The 26,335-nt window shown below is 51.9% G+C and overlaps 1 protein-coding gene across 2 annotated transcripts in view; it reads right to left on the reverse strand.

Moving 5' to 3' along the window:
- Positions 1-26,335, reverse strand: part of TRANK1 (tetratricopeptide repeat and ankyrin repeat containing 1) — a 79,680-nt gene that overhangs the window by 12,334 nt on the left and 41,011 nt on the right. For both annotated transcript variants that reach the window (XM_047099187.1, XM_047099186.1), the window contains 9 exons: positions 25,606-25,782; positions 22,014-24,950; positions 17,263-17,462; positions 16,810-16,947; positions 12,035-12,181; positions 9,957-10,113; positions 6,431-6,519; positions 2,362-2,465; positions 2,118-2,250 (listed from right to left, as the gene is read on the reverse strand). In XM_047099187.1, the coding sequence (XP_046955143.1) occupies positions 2,118-2,250; positions 2,362-2,465; positions 6,431-6,519; positions 9,957-10,113; positions 12,035-12,181; positions 16,810-16,947; positions 17,263-17,462; positions 22,014-24,950; positions 25,606-25,782 (4,082 nt within the window). The remainder of the gene's footprint in view (positions 1-2,117; positions 2,251-2,361; positions 2,466-6,430; positions 6,520-9,956; positions 10,114-12,034; positions 12,182-16,809; positions 16,948-17,262; positions 17,463-22,013; positions 24,951-25,605; positions 25,783-26,335) is intronic.

Below are 26,335 nucleotides of genomic sequence, written 5' to 3' on the forward strand. Positions count from 1 at the left end.
GGCTGGTTCTACGCAGCAGCTCCCTCCTCCACCAGCTCTGCTCCCTGAGCGGAGGGCTCCCACCCGCCGTCCAGAGCAGGGGCGTTGAGAGGTTTCCGAGGGAGCCCATGTCGCTCTCAGGAAAGAGGCAAGAAACGGATGAGGCAGAGGAATCCCTGCAAAACGGTCTTGCATCCCCAGGGTCCCCTCAAAAACACTTCTTGGCAGGGGCGACACACATTTAGGGGCTGGGAACAGGGGGGCAATTTGGTCTAAGGATACTGACGAAGGCTGCTGCCCAGCTGGTCAACGTGAATCGTGCCGGTTAGTGTAGCAGGATGACCACGTGAGGTCTGAGGCTGGCTGAGGGCTGCACACCCTTCCAGGGAGGGGGCTGGGACCAGACCCTTCCCTGGCTGGGGCTTGGAGCTGCTGGAATGTACTGGGGAGAGGAAGCAGACGAGGCTGCCACCGGTGGCCAAACCCGCGGAAGGGGAGCAGGGTGGCCTCCACACTCTGAAGGTGCCGAAGTCCCGGAGGAGGGAGCACAGGCTGTACTTATGGCCTCCTGGCCCCTGAGCCCCCTACTCTCAGAGGAAGAGCTCTCCAGGCTGGGGGTGGGGGTGGGGCGGTGGGCAAAGTGAGTCCATAAGGAAGAGGTCTCCGACTCAGTCAAGGCGGGCACCGCTGGGCAAAAACGGGAAGCAAAGGCTGAGGCTGGTTCCCTGTAGTTGTCAGCGAGTAGGTCCAAGGTGGCGACACAGGGCATTGAGGATTTGGTAGCTAAGGAACGTGGACAGGTTAGAAGCTATGCCAGTTCCCGGAATCTTAGGACCCAAACTCTCACCCAGAAGGGAATCCCTATCCCATCCCCATCTCCCACACCCTAATCAATGTGGGGCCGGGCAGGCAGCACCATGAGGGCCTCATGTTCTTTACACTGACTTGGGGGTCACACTTCAAAGTCCCCAGCAAGTGCCGCTCCCGCCCCACCCAATGCCCGGGATGCTCTGCACATCCAGGAGCTACTAGGTTTCACGGGGAGACGAGAGGCGTGGAAACCCACTTTCCTGCTGGAAAGCCTTTTACATGGGGGAATACCGCAGCCCGAGCTGGGCATTCTAGAGCAAAGCTTCTCGAACCACCTCGCTCTACACCTCCCATCCCTCACAAGGGATACACTGAACGTGAACCGTGTGAGTACAGATAACGCCGTACCGCACCCTTGAAAGCTGCTACGAGAACAGATCTTAAAAGGTTTCATTGCGAGGGAAAACACTCTTTGTACGGTGATGGATGTTAACTCAACCTACTGGGGGCATCGCCTCGCAGCACGCACATGTATCGAATCATGACGTCGTGCATCTACAACTGATACAGTTTTCCACGCCAATTCTGTCTCGAGGAGAAAAAGGAATCGCCAAAACAATCATCACCACTTGGATGTCACGGCAGTGCCGAACTGCTCTAACACTGCCCTCTCACTGGTCACGTTCACCTTCGGTGTTAATCTTGGTGCAGACACGTGAAATTGCGTGGCCCGCCCGCCAGCCTGCTGACCACGCAGTGAGTAGCTATGCTCTAGACCATTAGCTCTGCCCAACAGAGCTTTCCGCGATGATGGAAGTGTTCTCGTAGCAATGCGCGCTTGAAACGTGGCTAGTGAGACCGAGGAACTGAATTTCTTATTTTTTGACATTTTAGTTAACTTGAATTATAAATTAAATAGCCACCTGTGGCTAGCGGCCCGCCAGATTGGTTGGCAACTAGAGCAGTGACCGAGAACACGGGAAAACCGCCATGTCGTGCCGGGCCATCGCCGCAGGCAGACTCCGGCCTGGACAGGGAGGACAGGAAGGCAGGACTATGCCAAAGCCCATCGGCCCTTTGATTTGAACCCTCGGCCCCTCTGTGATTAACGCCGGATCGCAAACCTTCACACAGACGTGGACACGCACACACATCTTTGGAGCCGTGGAAACGCTCGGGCGCGTGGAGAGAACGACTGCCCTGCAGTCCTCGGGGCTGCCGCGTCCCTCTTTGGAGGCCCGGGGCCCCTCCCTGACGCAAGCGGGGGCTGAGGGAGTGGGCTCCAGGGCGGCCCGGTTCTCCCAGCGACAGCGCAGGCTGGGCCTCACCTTCCCCAGCCTCTCGCACAGCTGGGCGGACAGCTGGAACTCCTTGGCGCAGCTCAGGCACTTGAGGGACAGCTTTGGCTCGTTGCACTCCAGATAGGTCTTGGCCAGTCCCAAGAACTCCACCTGCTTCTCCCTGGAGGAGGAGACAAAACAGAGTGTCCGCGGACCGGCGACGGAGCCCCCGCTAGGTTTCACCCGCGGCTCTCACCAGAGCGGCCCCGAGATGACCCCCCGGGACTCTTACTTGGGGCTGACTTTCTTGGATTTCATGTTCAGGGCGGTGTTGTGGGCCAGGGCCAGCTTCTCCTTCTCAAACGCACCTCCTTTTTGGTAACACTTGGCTGCCACCTGGAACGGGCAGAAGGCTTTGATTCCCAACAAGGCACTGGAGGTGACGTACGGAACGAGGGTTAAACGCACACACGCGCGCACACGCCCATGTGTGCACCGACAAGGGAGTGAGTCTCACCCCGGCCCAGCCTGAGGGGAGGAGCCGGAACGTGCCGATGAGCTAAAGAAAACGACCTCAGGGGACATAGCCCAGTAACATTACCGGCGAACCCTTCCCATTCAAAGGTTCCTTTTGGAAGTGCCCAGAATCCATGGAAAGGGGATTCAGGACCTAGTTTTACAGGCCGCCGTAAGTAACACCCTCACTTAACCTTCCAAAAGCCACGTGTGAGAAGCTTCATCCTTCTCGTCGTATGCACTAGCAACCTCAGGTCAGAGACACGGAGCGTTGGCCCAAAGGCACCCACACAGGTTTTTTCTAGTCCGGAACCACAATAGCTAACTGGGAGTATTGGTGGAAGAGCCGCGAACACAGAAAGGGGGGGTAGGAATGGGGATAGAGACGGGGATCTTCTGAAAGATAACTGGCCAGATCCCTGGGTCATGCGCCTCTGTGTTGAGCACGTAGAAGGTGGGCATAAAAGCATCACAGGAGAGTGGCCTGGACCCCCATCCCGGCCTGCAGAAAGCTGCTTTTCTAAAACGGGAGTGCTGACGCCACGTCTCAGCGCACAGGCTACAGGGCCAAAAGTCACGTTTGGTCCAGCAGGTAAAGATTATGTCTCAGCGTGGGCAAGGGAAGGATTAAGTAGATGGGACAACATCTTGTTCCCTCAGGCTCTTTGCTTCAGCCTCGCCAGCCTCATGGGCCTCCTTGCATTCCAATGGCCTGTGCCACCCTCCTGGCAACCACCCGGCCTTTGCACACGCTGCTCCTTCTAACTGAAACGCTCTCCCGTTCCTTCTCTGCCCAGTTAACTTCATTCTGCCCAGAGGACTCAGCTCAAGGCTCCCACTTGGAGCATCCTTCCTGGCCAACCTGTCCAGAACAGCTGGTTCTAAGGGCAGCTCATCTCTCATCTGTGACACCTGCAGCAGGAGGAGGCGTGCGCCCTTCCGTGTGTGTCCTGCTCACCATCGTATCCCTGCAGCCTAAACGCAATGTTTGGCCAGTAGCTCAACAGGAACTTATCGAGTGAATGAACCTCTAGTGGTTGCCATTTATATGGTGGTCCTGGAACATTCACTGACATGCAGCCAAAAACTCAATAAACAACCTGGGTCCTGAAGCCCTTTAGCGGAGCCGAAACAAAATCAGGTGAGGAGAAAGCTTTTTATAGCATTCTCATCGGGGCCAGCTCCCATAAAAAGATTTTAGATTCGAACGTTCAAAAGGTCTTTTTAAAGGGCTAAAGAACTGGAGGGGCCCCTGGGTGGCTCCGTCGGTTAAGCTCCGACTTCGGCTCAGGTCACGATCTCCTGGTTCGTGAGTTCGAGCCCCGCGTCGGGCTCTGTGCTGACGGCTCGGAGCCTGGAGCCTGTTTCGGATTCTGTGTCTCCCTCTCTCTCTGCCCCTCTCCTGCTTGCTCTCTTTCTCTCTCTCTCAAAAATAAAATAAACATTAATAATAACAATAATAATTTAAAAAGGACTAAAGACTTGGAAATGCATGGGCGACATGTATAGGTTACACCAACACTGTTCTGAAGGGAGTAAAGGGAAAGATCGTCTAGTTTTCCAAGTTCATATCCATACCTGCTGCCCATATCTCCCCTCTCTTCCCTCTCTGCTGCTCCCCCCAAAGAGAGTCTTGGTTTTATAACAGCATCTAAGTTATAACAAAGATGGGCAGTGAGTAAAGTTTCAGAGCTCTGTCCACTTCTAGCAGCTAAATCCTACATATTCACCCCTTAGGACTGATCGCAAGGTGGCGACAGTCCTTCAGTGCTCCCGGTAGCGGTCCACACCCCTTCACAGTATAATTCTGCAGCTTTTCCCGAGACTGCTGCCTACGTCTCCTCCCTTCAGATCTGGGCTGTGACCTACTCTGGCCAACACAACACAGCCAAGTAACACAGGGCCAGCTCCAAGGCCAGGCTTCAGGGGGCCTCATGGGCTTCTCTACTCTTTGTTTCGTTCTGTTTTTAATGTAATTTATTGTCAAGTTGGCTAACATACAGCGTTACATACATAGATTCCCGTGATTCATCGCTTACACACAACACCCAGTGCTCCTCCCCACAGGTGCCCTCCTCAATGCCCATCACCCATTTCCCCTCTTCCCCGCCCCCCCCACATCCACCCTCAGTTTGTTCTCTGTATTTAAGGGTCTCTTATGGTTTGCCTCCCTCTCAACTCTGAAAGCTGCTCGGCCCAGGCTCATCTGCTGGAGGATGAGGGGCCCGTGTCCCCATTCACCCCCATCATCCGAGCCAAATGCCAACTAACCCCCAGAAGCCGACCTGCTTGCCGACTGGCTGCTGAGCTCCGACGTGGGTGGCCTGGCTGAGACTTACAGGAGCTACAGCCCACCTCAGCTGCGGGTTAGCTGCCCACAGCACTCCCCGCTCCCTCCCGTGCGTCACGGCAGAGCCTGCCTTCCGTGAAGGGCTGAGACCGCAGGATGGGACTGCCCTCCCAGACTCCCTTGCACCAGGCGTGGGCACGTGACCTAGCACCGAGCAGTGAGATGTCAGAAGAAGTCCACGGGGGACTTCCTGATAAAGAAAGAGACCCCTGAGAAGAAAAGTGCCTGCCCTCAGCCCTGCTTGGGTTGCTGCTGGGGAGGATGGGTTGCTTAGCCACCTGCTGCAGTCATCATGTCACCTGACAAGCTGCAGATGACACAGGGAAGACACGGAATGAGATGGGGCCCAAGATGAGCTTGTTGGGCCGAAGGTGTCTGTGCCTTGTAGGTGGAGACATCGTTACCGCCGCATCACGGGAAACACACGGGCCCTGGGGCCTCACCTGAGACCGTGTGAGGTGTAGGGATGCTGCCCGTGGGAGAGGGATGGGGCTTCTCACGCTGGCTTCAGTATTTCAAAAGGACCGGCAGCGATGACATTGCCCGGAGGAAGGCTGCTCACGCTTGGCAACGCGGCTCGTGGCCCAGAATTGGTCAACTCAGTCTGGTGATAAAGCTTAACCCATTCTCACTAGCCCCAGACTGGCAGTCAGGTCTGTGCCGGATCAGTTTGAGAGACAAGTGACCAACCTGTTACTGTTTTACTTCCTTTAACGTTTATTTACTATTTCCTTTGGGAGAAAGAGACACGGGGAGGGGCGCAGAGAGAGAAACCCAAGCAGGCTCTGCCCCGTCAGCGTGGTTCACCATCTCACTGGCTCATGAGATCATGACCGGCGCTGAAATCAAGATCGGCCGCTCCACCGACTGAGCCGCCAGGCGCCCCCAATCTGCTACCATTTTTTTTTTTTTTTAATTTTTTTTTCCAACGTTTATTTATTTTTGGGACAGACAGGGACAGAGCATGAACGGGGGAGGGGCAGAGAGAGAGGGAGACACAGAATCGGAAACAGGCTCCAGGCTCCGAGCCATCAGCCCAGAGCCCGACGCGGGGCTCGAACTCACGGACCGCGAGATCGTGACCTGGCCGAAGTCGGACGCTTAACCGACCGCGCCACCCAGGCGCCCCGATCTGCTACTATTTTAAAACGCGGTGGGGTGACAGCAAAAAAAGTGGAGACGAAGAGCCCAGGAGGAAAAGAAAGTTAACAGAAGGGTCTGTGGGTGGGGCAGAAGCCACGACACTCCCTCTTCCTATCGGTACATGCTGGCACTTGGCCACAGGGAAGGGATGTCACCCTTGCACTGGGGAAGGAGCAGGACAGGAAGCTCACTTCATCGCGGGGCGACCTGATGTCTCGGAAGAAGTAGCACCACAGCCATAACCTTTGCCCTAGCCTGGCGATAAGCTGGATGGCGGGAAACCTGCCTGTGAGGCCCGATGAGGTCCCCGGTCACAAAGACGTCACCCCCGGGCTCCCGGTCCAGCACTTACCTTCCAGCACTGGTGTTTAGCATAATATTCTCCCTGCGCGATCCATTCCTCAGGTGTCGAGGTCTTAACAAACATGCTGTCATCAAAGTCTGAAATGAAAAAGAAAAGTGGGTTTGCTTCTCTGGGCATTCGTTCCCTTAAATGTGCTCTTATGGGCTGAGGTGTGCCCCCCTCCCTCACCCCAAAAATGTATATGTTGCAGCCCTAACCCCCAGGGCCTCCGAATGCGATTATACTCGGAGGCAGGGCCTTGCAAGAAGTTAGTAAGTTAAAAGGAGGCTGTTAGGGTGGACCCTAATCCGATCTACGTCCTTATTAGAAGGGAGATTAACACAGAGAAAGAGGGGCTCACACGGAGGGAAAACCATCGACAAGCCAAGGAGAGAGGCCTCAGAAGAGGTCTGATCAAGGTGCTGACACTGTGGTCTTGGACTTCTCACGTCCAGTGCTGGAGACCAATACTGTACCATTCCAGAACGTAGACGATCAGGTTTGTGGTATTTTATTACGGCAGCCCTGGCAGACAAATACACCTGTGCTGTCTTTCTAGTATTCGTTTTAATACATAGCTTAGGGGCACGTGGGAGGCTCAATCGGTTAAGCATCCAACTCTTTTTTTTTTTTTTTAATTTTTTTTTTCAACGTTTATTTATTTTTGGGACAGAGAGAGACAGAGCATGAACGGGGGAGGGGCAGAGAGAGAGGGAGACACAGAATCGGAAACAGGCTCCAGGCTCCGAGCCATCAGCCCAGAGCCCGACGCGGGGCTCGAACTCCCGGACCGCGAGATCGTGACCTGGCTGAAGTCGGACGCTTAACCGACTGTGCCACCCAGGCGCCCCAAGCATCCAACTCTTGATTTCAGCTCAGGTCATGATCTTGCGGTTCATAGGATCGAGCCCCTCATTGGGCTCTACGCTGACACCACAGAGTCTGCCTGGGATTCTCTTTCTCTCTCTGCCCCTCCCCCTCTCGTGCTCCCTCTCTCTCTCTAAATAAATAAACATTAAAAAAAAAAAAAAAAAAAAGATTGATGTTAGCTTACCAAGCCAGGTTGTTGCGGGTTTTGGAAGGGGGAAGTAGGGGTGAGAAAGGATGTTGTTCAGTTTTTGAACTTCAGTCTACCTTCCTCCCCTATGGCTATAGATTGGAAGACAGCAAATTCTGGGGCGCCTGGTGGCTCAGTCGGTTAAGCATCCAAATTCAGCTCAGGTCATGATTGCGTGGTTCGTGAGTTCGAGCCCTGTGTCAGGCTCCGTGCTGACAGCTCGGAGCCTGGAGCCTGTTCCGGATTCTGTGTCTCCCTCTCTCTCTGCCCCTCCCCTGCTCTCACTCTGTTTCTCTCTCTCTCTCTCTCTCAAAAATAAGTGAACATTAAAAAAAAAAGTCTTTTTTTAAAGCGAAGTCTATTCCTCCTTAAAAGAGGAGCCATGTAGCTCTTAGCAAACTCCCACACAGGGGCTTCAGCAAGGAACAAGGTAAGAGTGCTTTACAAAAGGTGTTTTCAAATGCCCAGACTTTGCCCTCATGGTAAGCAGCGTGTCGCATGCCCACTGGTGGACGCAGACTATCGCAGCCACCTGCTGTCGGGCCTTTCTGTCGTCACATTAGCCTGCTGGAGACTAGATCACACCCCTCCTGCAGCCCCGGAGCATCACCAGCAGTGGGCAACCCTCTCTGCTGGTTCTGAGCCACAGCTGCAAGAAGGACATGAAAGACTGAATACCAGCACCAGGCTGAGAGGCCAATCTGGGCTAGAGGGGTCCGGGATCCCCGGGCCCGTGGATATCAACGGGGGGGCAGCAAGGCGGACCTGCCAGCTTCGTTTAAAAGGTGCAAAATCCTTCCCGCCAGCCCTCTGCCATGCCCTGCAGCAGCGAGTGCAAAGACAACTTCGCAGCGTCTTGTCCTGACTCCCCGAGTGCTGTCAGCACCCGGGGGACATTTTACCCTCACAGCAGAGCTCCACAGTAGCTCGGCACAGGGCAACGAACTCTGCCGGCCCATGATGAAGAAACCCAAAAAACACAGTCACTGCGCTCAGCCCAAGCTCCCCTGCACGGTGGGAACAGATGTTCTCACAGACTTTCCCATGTGCAACTTACAACACAGCAAAGACTGCCCTTTTCTTGTATTCTTCATGCACCAGGACGGAAAATAAATTGTGATCTGGTTTCACTCTGAATGTTTAAATTAAGGAAAATTGCCTCTCCTGATGGTCTCTCATAACAGGTGCCAGAATCTATTTTGAGACCAAAAGGAGTTTGCGCTGCAGGAAAGGCCAAGAACAACCATGGGAGGCCAGCCCACTCGCTCCCTTTTCGTTGAAGAAGTGAAAACCTGGGGTGAGACAGTGTGCCTGAACAAGGTCACGTGGCCGCATAGGTAGAAAGTTCTAATGAGAAGCTAGGGTTTTTTAACTCCAAGACTTCAACTTCCCCTGTTACACCTAACCGCCGGGGCCCAGGAATAGAACGTCTCACCCTGGTCCCCAGCTGAGCCATTGGCTGTAACCAGAAATAGTCTCCATAAAACTGGCTGGAAAATGCTCAGGAAATCAGCAGACCTCTGCACCGTGGCCGAGCCCTGCGCCTCCCCCCATCCTTGGAGAAATTAACTGTGGCCTAGAGGAGCCAACTCAACAGCTAACCCACAAGAAAGACAGCAATTTTCTCCTTTATGAAGGGCTGATTGTTTCTCTGTTAGTTCTCCTACCAGGAGACCTCCATTCCGGTTTTTAATTAGCTAGTCTCTGTAAGTTATCACAACAACACACAATATTGGTTTGGCTTTCTCAACACTGCAAACAGCACAGAAGGGAAAAAGCAAAAGGTATCCATATCTACTCAACAACCCACACTCACGTGTCACAGGACCAGAGGAGCCGCCATAAACAGTTCCTCGTTGGTGGACACTTGACACTTAGGTTGTTTTAGATTCTGATAATTACAAATGGTGCTGTGATGAACACTCTTGTGCATAAATTTTTGAGGTTTTATACAAGAATGTTCTAGAATAGTCTCCTAGAACAAGAATTGCTGAGTCACTTTTAAAGCTGCACATTCTTGATTTTGATGGATATCGCCAATCAGCTGTCCAAAGACCATAGCAATTTGTGTTCCCCCAACAAAGCCTATTTCTTCTCACCCTCGCCCATGACCCTCACTTTTGCTTTTTTTTAAGTAGGCTCCACACCCAACATGGGGCTTGAACTCACGACCCTGAGATCAAGAGTCAGATGCTCTACTGACTGAGCCAGCCAGGTGCCCTCCATGACCTTCACTTTCAAAGGACCAATAAAAGATCTTCCCTGAAGGAGTTAACCTCCCCCCATCCCATTACAACCACACTTCCCCACATACCTTAGCGGTAAATATGAACGCTCATTTCTCAGAAGAATGTGCAAAGGAAAGAAAGCACGCTCTCAAAAACCTATACCCTGTATAGGTTTCATAGGTATCGTAAGAAGAAGTCAGGGGTAACCGGTTTTGTATCCAACAGCCAGAATAGTTTAAGGAGATCTCACCTTTATTTTCATCTGTCTTCACAACCTGGACAAAATTTCTTCTCATGAAATATTTGAAAGCAGGAGCCCGCTTCTCTGGGTTTTCATCAAAGATCCAGAGGTTGACCCGGGCCCGTGTGATAGCAGTATATAGTTGCTTCAGCTCTCCGTTGAGGAGCTAAATCGAGGACAAAGACAGACAGCCTCTTGTTTAAACCTTCAACGCAATACACTTCGATGGGCTTACTCATGCGGGTGAAACACAAAAAGCCAACGTAAGTATAGCCCAGGCATGGGCGGGACACGAGGAACTCAACTGTGGGCACAGCACAGGTAAGCAGAGCTCTAACAAGGGAGCACAACACTAGCACGGGACTGCCCTTGGATCTAACGTAATTTTATATTTTGAAATATTTACAGGTGCATAGGAAGTTCCAAAGACAGTGTAGAGAAGTCCCATGCACCTTTCATTCAAGTTTTCCCAATGGTTACATCTTACACAATTACTGTAACTTACTTTTAAAAATTAAGCCACTCATACACGTCTATGACCACTATCATTAGTACAAAATTACTCATGACCTATGTCACGCTTGAGGGCTACAGATATAAGGGTATTATGATTTGAGCATGGAGAAGGCCTACTTAATTAAATAATGCACATTTCAAGACAAGAGCCGATTTGTAGCTACCGAGAGGTTTGCATAGCTTGGCAGTGATCTAACTTCTAATTCTGCAGTGCCTGATGACTGCTACTCTGTTTGTTTGTTTTGCACTTTGTATGAGACGTTAAACTAGGGCATGAGTTTCTCCAAAAAATTTTTGGTTTTGCTGGTTCAATTTTCTGTGATGTTGCCCTTACTCTCTTGAGGCCCCATCAACCTCCCCCAGTCAAAAACTCTGCAGAACTGTTCAGGTTTAGCCTCTTTCTCAGTGAGGTAGCTGGGGTGTAGGGAAGGGGAAGCCAGGTCCCTTAACAGTATACGTGTGCAAAATCTGCCACCCCAAAATGTGGATTACCATCTCTTTGGCATGTGGATTATTATTATTCTTTTTGAGAGAGAGACAAAGAGAGAGGGCATAGTGAGCGAGAGGCAGAGAGAGAGGGAGGGAAAGAAAGAGAGAGAAGCAGGACTCACCCAAAGCAGGGCTCATGCTCACCCGACATTGGACTCGAACTCACAAACTGTGAGATCATGACCTGAGCTGAAGTCAGATGCTTAATGACTGAGCCATCCAGGCACCCTGGGCCAATTATTTTTAAGAAACGAAAGGCTCAGGAAGAAACTTTGACCTTCTCCCTGACTGCCTAAAAGAATGTAGACAGAGGACCTGCTCCAGGAAGGGGCCCATCACCACAGACAAGTACATTATAATATGAACTAGGGGTGGTAAACAGGAACAATGATAGCAAACTGTGTAAATTCCCTTCTGTGTCCCATTGTTTCTGGATGACCCAGCAAACATTTGCTTACCAAACGTTTATCTTTTTCATCTTCTTGTGAATTACTTTCTTTCCCTTTGAAGCCCTAAAGCCCTACCCCCTTCTCCCTGGTTCAGGGTGACATATACACCTTATTTTGTTTGTTTTTGGAATCTCAGGTCTATGTCGATTTGCTGTACATACATAATTAAGTTTTGTTGTCTTCTGTTAATCTGTCTCGTGTCGTTTTAATTTTTAGACCAACTAGAAGATAGAAGAATCCTGAAATGTAGAGAAAATTTTTCCTCCCCAACAACAGTTAAGGCTGGTATACAAGTCTCTATTAACTATTGCCCTGCATTTCACGTCTGAGTTCCCTGTCGGCAACATCAAAATTTCCAAAGAGAGCTGAGTTCCAGAGATGGATAGAAAGAACAAGCCTCCCCCTTCCACGTTCAAGACAGTGCCCCACCCATCAAGCCCCACTCTCTGCTGAGAAAAGAGTTTGCCAACACTGAGATCCCTGCCATGCCCACTCCCATCCTCCACTCGCCATTGCTGACGTACAAAAAAACCAGTCGAGTACCAGACTCTGTTTTCAACCTCGTCTTCTCATCCAAACCTTGTTTACTGCCTCCCCACCAAACCAGCGTGTGGACAAATGGCAGAAAATCACCTTGTACATTTCTGGATTCATCACAACAGACCGACCCTGAGAGGAGCTGGGTTTCTCCAGGGGCACTTCAATCAGTGGCCGGTTTTCCTGTCTGGAGTCAGATGATGAAGGTGTAAATGAGGAAATGATCTTCCATTCCTTGTAAGCCTGAACAACAAGGACAAATTAGAGACCAAGAGAATATGCTTTTGAACTGTACACACAGCTTCATGGTGAATTAAGCCCCCTTTTCCTGGCCTGGGGCCCTCAGCCCCAGCTGTAAGGAGGCGGCCATCCTATGGCCTCAGTTGAGGGGACCTCAGGTTGCACAGGCAGGGAACGGGGAAGCCACCATGAAAACTCCCCCGGACACTTGGCCAAGACAGCTGAGAAGCCAGGCACACGTGCCCACTTCCAGAAGGAATGCTAAGCACCCAGGAAGTTTCTTGTGTCACTAATTTCAGCAAGCAGTATGGAGGGAGGAATCCAGTGTCCTTCACCCCTTTTCACAACGTGTTAGAGATGCCACTTAGTGTCAGCTGTTAAGACATCTATGACAACATTTCTAACTAAACTATCCAAGCAAAGATGGAACAACATTCAGGAACTGTGGACACAGTAGAATGATGTCAGAAAGAACATATTTATATCTCAGTTCTTTCTCTTCTCGGCTATGTGACCTCAGACAAATTGTTTATTTGTTTCCGCTAGTCTCCTACTCCTGCTCTGAAAAATGGGGGTGATAGAACTACCCAAGTTTGGGGGGAAATAAAAGGAGATCATCAATGTCAAGTGTCTAATAATACGATGCTTGACAAGGAGTTGATGTTTTAGCCACGCGTCCCTTTATCCAAACTCATACCACAAAGTGACTACGTAGACCAGAAGTTGGCAAGTTTTTTCTCTAAACGGTCAGGTGATAAATATTTTAGGTTTTGCGGGCCATGTGGCCTCTGTCACCACTACTCAACTCTGCCTTTATGATGCAAAACCAGCCAGAGTCAATTCTGTAGATGTATGGGCATGGTGTGTTCCAATAAAACATTGTTTTCCAACACTAAAACTGAATTGAATGTGATTTCCATGTGTCATGTCATATTATTTTCCTTGGATTTTCTTTCTAACCATTTAAAAATGTAAAAACCACTGTTAGGCCACAGGCGGTACAAAAGTAGACAGTAGGCTGGATTTGGCCTTCACGGCTGGCAGACCGTGGCGAAGCTAAAGTGCCCAGAATACATGCCGGACTTAGAGGGCAGAATTCCCATGAAATTTCAGATTTCAGACTTTACTGCGTCTTGGGAAAGTGGCTAGTTAACTGTCCCTAGCCTTTACCTTTTCCATTTATAAAATGGTGCTACCCAACGTGGATGGAACTGGAGAGCGTTGTGCTAAGTGAAATAAGTCATACAGAGAAAGACAGATAACACATGTTTTCACTCTTATGTGGCTCCTGAGAAACTTAACAGAAGACCAGGGGGGAGGGGAAGGAAAAAAAAAAGTTAGAGAGGGAAGGAGGCAAATCATAAGAGACTCTGAAAAACTGAGAATAAACTGAGGGTGGATGGGGGGTGGGAGGGAGGGTAGGGTAGGTGAGGGGCACGGAGGAGGGCACCTGTTGGGAGAAGCACTGGGTGTTGTATGGAAACCAATTTGACAATAAATTTCATATTTAAAAAAAAATAATAATAATAATAAAATAAAAATTCATCCTTTGAATGACAATCAATCAATCAATCAATCAATCAATCAATAACATGGTGCTACCTTCTCAAGAACGATGAAAACATGAAGCAGAATACGGTTCATGACGTCCCTCAAGTCACTCCAGGACTTACGCTATAGAAGTATTAGGGTAAATGCTTTATACGCTGCCTACTACGTAAAAATGGTCACGCTACTAACCAATCGCGAGATGAATCACCACGCTCTGAACAAGATGTGAACCATGTAATCATTTGAGTGGTTGGAAGTTAAAAAAAAAAAAAAAAGCCTTCCGGACGTACTTATGACTATGGGCCTTACAGAGCCGCTCACGGTCGCTGAATTGTGTGCCAACGAAGGCAGGCAAAAGACACAAGTGTTCTGACATTTGCGAGGCTCTCCTGGGGGACAGCGCGAGGAGCAGACCGGCTGACCTTAGAAGGGCTTGTGAAGCACCAGCGTATTTTAAAACCGCTGAATGAGGAGCAAAGCCACTCATCGGGCACGTGACTAACCTGCCTCCAGGAATAAAACACACTTTACTTTCAAGACGGGGCCTTTGAGGAGTGAGCACGTGTCTTTGTGGCAAGAATCCAGGCCTCCAGCACCTCTGAGCATCAAAGAAGCAGGATTTAACTCTTCCAGCTCCTTCTACTGGGATTGAGAATCGGGAAGGCCAAAGGTGGGCCTGTTGTCTAAGTGATTAACCCATAAAAGCTGTGGTTTCCAAAGTCCCCCCCGTCCTCTTCACAGGCCAGTGTGAAGGAAAGGGGTCCCCTCGGGGGCAGAGTAAACGGCAGGCACCCTTCCAAGTCCCCACAGGAGGACGGTGTGGGGGTGACTGGGAGAACGACTGCTGCTCCCCCCAGCTGAGGCCAGATCCTAGAAGAGAAGGGTTTGGTGTAACCATTCTTGGTCCCTTTCCCGTCTCAGAAGATGGCCGTGGCACCTACAGTTGAACAGGTCACAACCAATGCTCCAGACCGAAGACTCGCAAACGAGGGCAACAAGAACTCCCCACCCCCCCACACACACATGCTCAAAGAGGGTGTCTGCCAGAAACACAAACTGGGGGTAGAAGAAGAGGCCAGGGAGGGAGAGGGGGACCCTCCACGGTCGCCCGTATCAAAACGCCATTGCTCTGCAACAGGCCTTCAGCCAGTCACCCCGAAGGAAACCCCAGACTACAGGCGACTGAAGACTGAAGTGATCCCTGTCTTTCCTCCGCTTTAATTAAAGCACTTCCTCTCATTTAGAAATGGGACGTTTGTTGGGCTTGAGTCTGTCCGTGGTAACAGGGGGTGTGCTCTGTGCCGGGGAAGGCATGGTTACATCCCCCGGGAACGGAGAAGCACCCCATCAGAAGCCTTTTTAGAAATCTTATCGCACGCACAGGATGAAGTGGCGGTTGCCAAAAGATTCCATTTGGGATTATTTTCATTTCATGCGACAAACGGAGCCACTGGTGGGAGCACAGGGCCAAGATGTCTTTGCCTTTGTCATTTCCAGGATCAAGGTGAGACAGGATAACTGGATTTTTCTCTCACAAGTAGAACCGACCACAAGTTACAGATCCGTAAGCCCGCAGCTCCTCGGGCTTCTTACTGGCACAAGCATACAGCCGGCACTTAATAAAGGACAGGAACAACAAAGTCTTACCCCTTCCTCTTTCAGCAGAGCCTCGGTCCAACCATGACCAATGGACGTATTATGAGAAGAAAAGAGTTAGTCCTCAGAGATTAAAAATGGTTCCAGGGTCAATGAGAGTGCATCTGATTGCCTTAGCAAAAGTCAATAGAAAAAGAATGCACTTAAGGTCTGGCAATGTCATACTCATCGTGGAAGATTCTGGAAGCCCATTTGCATGCGGGGCTTTAAAAGGAAAGGAGTACAGAGGAAAGATCTCGAGACTCAGAACTGAAAGCATCTGAGTTGGTCTCCGGGCTCTGGCACCTACATCATGACTATTTTCCCAGAACCCTCAGCTCTACCTGTAGAATGAGGGTGATGAAAATACACACAACCTCAGAGGGTTAGAGGAGGATAACGGGAAACAAGGCCTTCAAAAAGTACTTCATAAGCCGTAAAGTACCCATAGCAATGTTAGTCCTAGGTACCATCAAGGCAATCATATTTTTTAAAAGACCGGAAAGAAAACACTAAGGACCCCATGTGAACGGTCAGTTCCGGGACAGATTTTAAGGTGTCAAGGCTAACAGTGCTCCTAAATCAAGTACGAAAAACAGCCCCTTCAAGCATGCACGTGTGTAGTGGGAAGTCTGCGCCAGGGACAAGGACACAGCCAGCTACGTCCCCAGAGGGGACCCCACAGCACAGTCGGCATCCAGCCTGAGCCCCCATCAAAAGAGAGTGGTGAAGAGAGACCAGCGGCTCGAGTTGGTGACTCTACCCACAGTGTACTGAGCTTGGGAAGAAAGACCCTCCCAAGGACTCGGGAGCCAAGTCAAAGCAGCGGGCTGGCACGGAGGTCACTGGGGGTCAACCCAGGGACTCTTTCACCGCCATCGTCTACACGGGCCGCAAGCAGTGGTGAAGCCATGCCAGAAGGGAGCTCCCAGGCGGGGCAGCTGTCCTCATCCCCCACATTACCTGATGCAGTGGGCAGGAACCAAGCCTCATTTGTCTTCCCGGAGTTTTCTCTTTCTATGAACTGAACTTGCCCAGTTCTGTCCTCATAGGGTGGACACTGCTAACCTTGCCTTCCTTTGTAAGCCTCTCCTTAGAGCTCACTCCAACTGGAGCACCCTTGGGAGTCAAGGATGACAGAGCTAGTGAAAACTGGAAGCTGGCGCTTGGGTACCAGGCACTCAGAAGAAGATGAATACAAGAGAGTAGGGCAGGGCGAACCAGCCGACGACACACTAGAAAACCACCCGCAGCCATGGACAAAACCCGTATCCAAACACACCAAGCCCACCCCCCCCCCCCCCACCAAATGGATGACGCTCTAAAACGGAAACCAGTACCTGTGACAGACTCACTTCTACTCAGCTCCAAGTTGCGTCTCCCAGGGCGGAAGCCCAGCTCATACATACGCATGCACAGCGTGAACAGAGTTCACTATGACATACCTCAGAATCAGTAAAAAAGTTGTAAAGGAGCACATCGTCAAATTCCAAGCCTTTGGCTTCATAAACGGTGAGCACAAGTGCTAACCCCAGCTCTTCTGGAATTTTCTCCTTTGCCACTTCATTAGCTACAAGGATTACCTGGGGAGGGAGGGGAGGAGAAGAAGAAGGTAGGAAAGGAAAAAACCATCAAATTCTACAAAGAGAAATCTGGTAAAAGCTCACTCTATTTCTGTGGGAGGCAAGTAACGTCTTTAAACGAGAAGTGGCCGCCAAGGGATTGGTCAACCAGGCTAGCTGAAATATTTATAACCGTTCACTCGCCCATCTCTGACACTCACCCATTCAGGAAGGGGGGCTACTGAATTCTACACTGTGGAGTAATTCGGCCTCCCGAACCTTTTCTCAACTGCACACTCCTTTTTATTTCACGACACGCATTCCCCAGAAGCTCACCTGGTGGGCTCCAAATTCAATGGGCTGGGTTTTCCTTTTGTTCCCTCGGAGCAAAATTGCCAAGTCGCTTACACTGCAAGACTCCAGGACAGTTGGTTTGGGCCCATCAAAGAGGCCAGAGTCCCTGGGGAGGCGATCAAAAGATTCTGGGAAATAGAACTGAAGTAAATCCACCACTCCAGATGCCAGATTAAGGATTCCTGACATAGAAGAGAAAACACATGTCACATAACGAACAACACAACAACATGACTGGGTTTTTTTGTGTTTTTGTGCGTGTGTGTGTGTGTGTGTGTGTGTGTGTGTGTGTGGTTTTGTCCTGAGAAGCAGCATTGGCCCTGAGAGTATGGATCATCGCAAGCCAATTTCGGGTTCCCATTAGGTTACCACTTTGGCCCCGTGCGGAATCACTCTGGGGACAGGGGATGAAGGCAGAGACGCGTTGCTAAGGTGTTGTGGGATCTCATCCTCGACCTACATTCATATTAGAGAAAAACACCTCATAAAGAAATGTCGAGGCAGAAATGTAATTTGAACAGTCAGTGTTGTTAGGATGCTAATATAAGGGGCTGGTATAGATGGTGAGGAGACAACAATGATTCTGACCCTTGGAGCTTGGAGCACTGGAAATGTTGCCACGGTAACTGCAGTGCTGGATGTTAGCTGGGGGAAGCAGCCAAGGCCTCCATCACCTTTCCACCACATTTATACCCAGACGAGATAGGACTAAGCTGGAGAGAGGGTTCTGCGAAGAGCTTTCTCCCTGGGACCCGTTTCTCACTAAGCTCCTGTCATGTCTTGTCCTGTCTTGTCCTGTCTTATCTTAGCCGGTCAGCTGGCTGAACACTACGGCACAACAAACACCTTCATAAAATTATCTCCTTTAATCCTCAGGACTGCCCAGTGAGATAGACCAGACAATCCCACCTTTATGAGCAGAGACTCCCAGGTCCAAGAAGTTAGCAAACCCCTCCAAGTGACAGGATTTGAAGCTGAATTGAACACAGATCATCTTGGTCTCTCCGCTGTTCACAGGGGCCACGTGTCCTTTGCCTAACACCAGATAGAATACTACGTCCTTGGTAAAACGCCACGAAATGGGCATACGTGTCCCAATTGCTATCATCACCAAATAGTAAGGAGAACTTTCACTATCCAATAGTAATATTACTAGATGTATACAGTGAGACCACAGGTGGAAACTACTGAGTCAAAGCAAATCAGCCGCTACTGAGGCTCCCTCCCCCTTAAGAGCTAGCAAAGGCCAGAGATCCATACTCATGGGAGCATCAGAAAAGGGCAGGGAAGTGTTCACTGCAGTGATAAAAGGGAACCCACTTCAATGCCTTCTAGAGAAACTTAAGCGAGCACACCCGAAGAATAAAAGACGGTTCCACCGTAAAAAGGAATGACAGTCTGGCACATCCAGACTGTCACTGTCACGGTCCTCCGTGTTGGAGGACCCTGGAAAACGCTATGCTAATCACGTAGCCAAGGCCACATACTGGACGATTCCTATGACATGAAATGTCCAGAACGGGCAAATGCAGAGATAGAAAGTAGATTAGTGGTTTCCAGAGGAGGGAGGGTGAGGGGAACGGGGAGTCACTGCTAATGGTACAGGCTTTCTTTCTGGGGTGATGAGTGACAATGTTCTGGAATTAGATGTTGGTGACGGTTGTACAACCTTGTGTATATATTAAAACGACTAACTTCCATATTTTTAACAAGTGAATGTGGGAGCACCTGGGTGGCTCAGTCGGTTAAGCATGTGGCTCCGGCTCAGGGCGTGATCTCACAGTTCGTGGGTTCGAGCCCCGCGTCGGGCGCTGTGCTGACAGCTCAGAGCCTGGAGCCTGCTTCGGATTCTGTGTCTCCCTCTCTCTCTGCCCTCCCCCTCTCACACTCTGTCTCTCTTCCTCTCTCTCAAAAATAAGTAAACATAAAAAAAAAATTTAATAAAAAAATAAATGAACAGGTGAATGCTGCACTACATGAATCTCAATTTTAAAAAAGAGTACAGCATAAGGGAAAATATTCACTAAACACAGTGTATATTCACCACATAATCAATACATACATGTGCATGATAAATGCATATCATGTATATTTTTAAATTTTTTTTTAACGTTTATTTATTTTGGGGACAGAGAGAGACAGAGCATGAACAGGGGAGGGGCAGAGAGAGAGGGAGACACAGAATCGGAAGCAGGCTCCAGGCTCCGAGCCAACAGCCCAGAGCCTGACGCGGGGCTCGAACCCACTGACCGTGAGATCGTGACCTGAGCTGAAGTCGGACGCCCAACCGACTGAGCCACCCAGGCGCCCCTAATGTATATTTTTAAAAGATCCAAAGGATGGGACGCCTGGGTGGCGCAGTCGGTTAAGCGTCCGACTTCAGCCAGGTCACGATCTCGCGGTCCGGGAGTTCGAGCCCCGCGTCGGGCTCTGGGCTGATGGCTCAGAGCCTGGAGCCTGTTTCCGATTCTGTGTCTCCCTCTCTCTCTGCCCCTCCCCCGTTCATGTCTGTCTCTCTCTGTCCCAAAAATAAATAAACGTTGAAAAAAAAAAATTTTTAAAAAATAAAAAAAAATAAAAGATCCAAAGGAAATGAAACAAAATATTAGCAGTGAGCGGCCCTACAGGTAGCCTGTAATTTTTTTAAACATTTTCTGTGTGTCACAAAGTCTCTATAATCTTATCTGGGCTTTTCCTGGTTCTATAACCAGAAACGTATACGCAGCGTCTTCCCTCCATCCCAAGAGAGGAGGTGGGAGGTGGGGTCTACGCAGTCGCTGTCCTCACGGGTTACTTAGCCAGAGTAACCAGAACCGGTCCCAGGAACAACTCCCCCTGCCAGGCTCTACCATGCCAACCATAGAGGCTGTTGGCCCCGGGCCAGCAGCGCCGAACCAGGGGGTCGACCAGAATGAGGAGCTCATTCAACTACTCGTGCCAGATCCTGCCATTGGAGCCACTCCCTGGAGACGAAAAGAGGGCGTCGCCCAGTCCGCACACAGTGCCAGGCAGGCCGGGAGCTCTGTAAACGACTCCCGGACGGACGAAAAAGCGTCAGGGCTCTCTTCCCTACGAAGAGCGTAAATTACTTCGTGCCAGCTCTTCCTACACAACCCAAGTCTCAGGGCTAAGACCACAGAAGAACAAGAAGTTGAACTGCTCAGGCCCAGCCAGGTCCCACAATTCAAATACAACATCTGCGAGGTCTTCTGGAGCCCGGGAAGCTGGGCTGAGTTCTGTGGCGTCCCCTGCACTCTGGGAGGCCACCTGCCCTGCGATCATTTTCTGACTCCTTGGCTGAACAAATCAGAATGTTAATCTAATTTCACAGTGTGTGTGTGTGTGTGTGTGTGTGTGTGTGTGTGTGTGTGTGAATGCGCATGTCTATGTGTATGTGTGGTACGTATGTATTTTCTCTTTCCACCAAACCAAAGCCAATCTGCGATGCATCTAGAAAAAGAGCATCTATCAAATCCTACAAGAAACATCAGACGTAAATGGTGAAATATGAGAAATGGTCCCATTAACTTCAGAAATAACAGGCATCTGTTATTAAGTCTCCAAAATCTAGTACATCTTATGTGGACTTTAACAGATACCTGTTAAAGCTACTACTTAAGATCCTAACCAATGAAATTCTGAACAAATCCGTAAGAAAAACAACTCATTAAAAAGGCGGGCACGGGAGAGCAGACAATTCACAGAACACCGAATAGCCAGTGAACGCAGGAAAGGATGCCACATCTCAGGACAATGGAAATTCAAACCATACCAGATGTCATTTCACACCTACCCGAGGAGCAAACAAGAGGCTATAACACAGATCCAGAGAGATCTGCTCAGGAAGGTTCACTCCGGGATCACAGTGAAAAACTGCCACCAGCCTAATGCCCGTTACTGGAAAATGAATAACAAATCGTGGTACAGCCATAAAATAGGACGCCGACAGGAGTCACGACTGCAGGGACTAGAGCTCCACATTGTCAATATGCAGAAATCTCAAAACATAGCAGGAAGCAAAAATGCAAAGTGGCAGGAAGGTATGTCTGGCACGATGCCATCGGATAAAGTTTCTAAGCGTGTAAAACGATACTCTCTTGTTCACGGACACATGCAGGACACAGGGGGGTGAACGTGCGAGCATTCTATAAACCATAAAGGAAGGACTCCAGCGCGGATGTCGTGTTATTCAAACCCTCTGCCCCTTGGTGTTCTCTGTAAAATGGGAAGGATGCCTAACCGGCAGGGTTTTTGTGAGGATCGAGTGCAGGTGCTCTGCATCAGCTGCCTGGCGCCAGGAAGGGGCACAACTGAGGTTCAAGTTAAAAGCACCTGAGTGTGTGCTATTCCCACTGCCTCCTAGCCCCCTCTTTTGGCTTCTCCTGGAGAGAAGTGCCGCTTTGGGGATTAGTAACTGGTCATCGGCATATTGCCGTATATGGCACGAGCTCCTGCTTCCCAAGTGTTTTAGCAGACGTTCTCAAGCACTTTCAGTGCTCCCCTGGAATGTTCTCACGTCATGGCAAGGTCCCTAGGATGCACCTTCCACTCGGCCGCAGCTTGAATCATCAGCCTAAGGATGAGCGGCAGCCGAAACCACAGGATCTCTCGTTCACGGGCTCGTTTCCTCACAGACTCCAAGATACTCCCCTCACTTCAGCTACCAAAGCCCAGCAGTGCCAGGCCAGCGCCCTGGCACCTCCCCTGCAGGCAGGCACGAAGCCCGGACATACCCGAATGGGACCTGTAATTCTGGTACAGCTGGTGGATCTTCTTGGGCTTCCGGACGGCACACTGCTTGTCCGCGGTGCTTTTGCTGGCGTAGTGGAACAGAGAGCGCAGGTCGCTGAAGCGGAAGGCCACCCCCTTCATGATGCTCTGGGCCGTGTCCCCCGTGAGGAACATGGCGTTGGGGTCATTGATGCATTTCATCAGCAGCGCCAGCTCGGCTTGAGTGAAGTCCTGAATCTCATCGCCATAGAGCTCGTGGATGGACCACGGGAGCGCCTTGACCTTCGACAGCCTCCGGGACAGGTTGTACAGAACGTCTTCTTCGTCGAAATAACCTTTCTGAGACCTGATCTGCTGGTACAGGCAGAAGAGACCGTAGATCTCGCTCCGGTCTTCCTGGAAATTGGGGCACCGCTTCCTCCCTAATTTCTTATATGCTTCTTCCGTGAGTCTCCCCTGCGGGCAGCTGAGGGCCTCAAAGGACCCCTTCAGAAAAGATTTGATCTCTTTCCAAATCAGTGCAGGGTTGTAGGAGGTTTTCCCTTTGATCATTTTGGGCCATATTTCATTGGCGAACACCTCAAATGTCACATACACCCGGGGGTCACTGTCGCACGGACGCGTTTCCGCCGCCCTCTCCTCCTCACCATTGTCGCCGTCCGCCTCGGCCTCCTCCTCCTCCTCCTGCCAATTGGGGATGGTCACCTCCTCCTGTGTGGACCATCCCACGATGCTTCTTTTCAAGCTGCCGTCTTCGTTTCTCAGAAAAAATGGTTTGGGCAGAGAGGCATCCAGCAGGAGGAGCAGCTGCTTGGAAGTGACAAACAGAGGAAAGTTCTCGTCCCTCAGGTCCTGGAGTTTGTGGACGTTGGGTTCCGGGGGTCTGTAGTGACCGGTGGCCTTGGTAGACTTGGAAAGCTCGATGAAATTCCGCTGTACCTCCCGGCACAGGACGTGGTTCTTGGTCACGAAGATCTGATGTAAATGCTCCAGCTGGCGGAGATGCTCCGGGGTGCGCGCTTCGGCCCCCCGGCCAGGCCCCCCCGGCTCCCCGCCGGGTCCCCCCGCACGGGCTTCAGGGTCCTGCTCCTCGTCTGTGCCGTCCACGGCTCCCACCTCCCGGGAGCCCTCCGCTTCCTCCTCCTCCTCCTCCTCCTCCTCCTCCTCCCCTTCCTCCTCCTCCTCTCCCTCTTCCTCCGGCCCCGGACCCTCCTTTCCGGGGTCTACCTCCAGCCTTCTCTTCAGCCACATCTGTCTGGTCAGCAGCGGGCTTCCCGCCTGCCCCGCCTTTTCCCAGTAACCGTGGAAATTCTTCCACAGCCGGTACAGGCAGCAAGTTGTCTTCCCGGTGCCGCTGCGGCCGATGAGGATGATGGGCTCCAGCGGCCTGGGGTTGAGGCCGATCACGGCATGCTCGAGTTCGCCCACCCGGAAGGGGTACTCCACCGTGGCCGTCGTGTCGTTGAGGATGTTGAAGGCCATGCTGGTGCTGAAGCTGTGGAACTTCATGATGTTGTACTCGGTCTCCACCGCGCTGGCGGGCGGGAAGTACTCGGGGTCCGCGTGGCCCCGGCTCTTCTCGGCCTCCGTGTCTTCCACGTAGCAGCGGGGTATGCGCTTGAGGACCTTCACGTTGGCCGACACCTGGCCTTGGTGGATGCCCTTCAGCTTCTTCCGCAGGACGCAGGACTGGCCCCGGTTATAGGCGCTACAGATGGCCCTGATGGAGTCTGACAGCTTGCAGTGGTCCAAGACGATGTCCCAGATCCGGATGATTTCTGTGTAGACCCGGCCCGACTTCTCCGGGCAGTGCGGGGTCCGCTCCGTGGCGATGACCTTCTCCGGGTTCTCGCTGCATCGAGGGGAGAAGTCGATGGCCAGCTCCCAGAGCATCCGGGCCCCCTTGTCCAGCTTGGCCTCGAAGAGCCGGATGCTTCCTTTCAGATGTTTCAGCCGCTTCTGGAGGCCTTGGGTCCACTCGCCGTTCCCCAGCTGCTGGATGGCTAGGATGACTTTCTTCTTCATGACCTTAGTCATTACCTTACTGGACAGCTTCTTGAGCATTTCCGAAGTGCACTCGATCTCCCATGTCATGTTCTCGAAGTCCTGGAGGCAGGCCTCGATCTCCTGCGTGCTCCAGCTGTCCAGATCGTCACCGCCTTCTCTCCCTCTGTGGCCAGCGGGAACGAGCCGCGAGGCCCCGAGGCCCGCCTGAGCAACTCCACCCCCTGCCTCGAGGATGGTGTGGCTGTTCCCACCGGAGTCAGAGCCTCGCGCCCCCAGGGCTCGCTGGAGCTCGTCCTTCTTTACCTCCCTACCAGCTCCTGTCTCCCGAGGCTCAGAGCCCTGAGGACAGTCCTCTGGGAGGGACGGATTCGGTTCAAGCCGCTGAATTAAACCCGTGATGTCCCGCACCAGCCGGTCTCTCAGAGAGCAGGGCCTGACGGCCCCCCGCTCCTGCCTCGTTGCCTGTGCATCCGGGAGAGTCTCCCAGCTGTCGGGGACCACAGCTCCTTTGGGCAGGGTCCTGGCGTTGATGCTGCACGACAGAGACTTGGATGACCCCTGGGACCTGAGCTGAGACGTGTGACCGGGGGCGGCGGGCCTCGGGAGCCTCCCCGGGTGGGCGGCAGAGTCCTGCCGGCTCCTGTGCCTGGACTCCGCCAGAGCTTTGTTCCAGGCCAAGAGCAGGGCATCGTTCTTCTTGATCCGGTGCCGCACGTCTTTGCCTTCTTTGTTCTTCAGGTTGAAGTTGATGTCAAACTTCACCAGCAGGTCTATTAGCTTCTTCATGCGCTTCAGCATGCCCTTCTGGAAGAGGATGTGCATCAGCGTGTTGCCGTTGCTGTCCTGGGTGTTGGGGTTGAGGTAGCAAAATTCAGCGGGGTTGGACCAGAAGAGATCCAGCAGGTGGCTGAGGAAGTTAAAACCGATGTCAGCTGAAAGACACAAACCAAACCCTGTGTGAGTGCTCCGTCGCTCTCCCCAGGGCACGGAGACCCCGGGATTGGGAGAGACGCCAGCCAGGGGCATCTCAGAGCACGAAACTTCCCTCAAGTACTTGACAGCCCAGGGGTTCACAAGCAGGGGCGGTCTGCTCCCCGAGGGACACCTGGCCTCGTCTGGAGACACCGTTGGTTGTCACACTTTGGGAGGCGGGATGGGCATCTAACGGGTAGAGGCCCAGGATACTGCTAGACATCCTACAATGCACGAGACGGCCCCCACAGCAAGGAATCGCCTGGTCCCAATGTCAATAGGGTCAAGGTTGAGAAACCCTAAAATAGCTTCATAGCACTCCTGACGTAAGATTTTTGTCAGGGCCCCTGAAAACGGTGTCGATAACCAGGAAGTATTTGTCGGCTACGGACAGCCAGGTGACGAATCAACCCGCGCCGACCATTCACCGTGATGGTTGCCCCTTCTCGTCAAGCTATGGGTGAGGGGCCGGGAGACAACAGGTGGGCCTGACCAAGAAATGGGCCTTTTTCAGAGCGCTGGCTTTCCCCACAGGAAAGACAAAAAAGCACGGCATCAGTTCTAATGCCCAGCTGCCCCTCCGAGGAGAAGACTGCTTAAAAAAGAAAGGCCTACCTCTGATGTCTAAAAAGATGTGGAGCGCTGCATGCAGAGGGGTATCACCTTCCGTGAGGGTGATGCCGCGGGGGTCCGCACCCTTGGTCAAGAGAAGAAAAGCCAGCTCAAAGTCCTCGTGTTTCAGGCACGACACAAGCGGTGTCTCCTGCCTGTCCTGGAGACCCTCGGGCAAGGCTGAGGAGGCAGAAGAGAAGGACACCCGTGAGCTGCAGCCCTGTGACGGGGTACAGCCTGGCTCACCGGAGAAGGAGGGGCCCCCTTCTGCCACTTACTCCGAGAGCTGACGCCGACCCGGCCTCCGAGCCCCTCTTACCACCATCCCTTCTGGGAGGCGAAGGCTTCCCAGAGCCCTCCGGGTGAAAGCCCAAGTCCGCGGGCCGTGCCGCTCCCCACTCGTCTGCCCCCCCTCACATCTTCAGCACTGCCCGGGAGCGGGGACAGGGCCCGAGAACAACGCAAATCCCGGGGCCTGCCTGCCGCCCTACCTGACACACAGTCGGTGATCAGGTGATACGAGTATGGCGTCCCCGCATCTTTTGCGTCTACCAAGCTTCTTCTTGAGGATGCCCTTCTACCCTCAAATGCCATCTTCCGTGACACCTCTCCACCCCCCAACATCGGCTTCCTTCTAGCCCCGTCCACACCCCCTCTGCCCCGCAGGCTGCCGACCTCCACCCCTACACTCCACACACACCCCCGGCAGCCACACGTTCACTCCGTCCTTGCC

The sequence above is a fragment of the Lynx rufus genome, unplaced genomic scaffold (assembly GCF_022079265.1).
Source record: "Lynx rufus isolate CCGP_SWC_20201006 ecotype Redwood Valley unplaced genomic scaffold, mLynRuf1.p SCAF_5, whole genome shotgun sequence".
Lineage (NCBI taxonomy): Eukaryota > Metazoa > Chordata > Mammalia > Carnivora > Felidae > Lynx > Lynx rufus.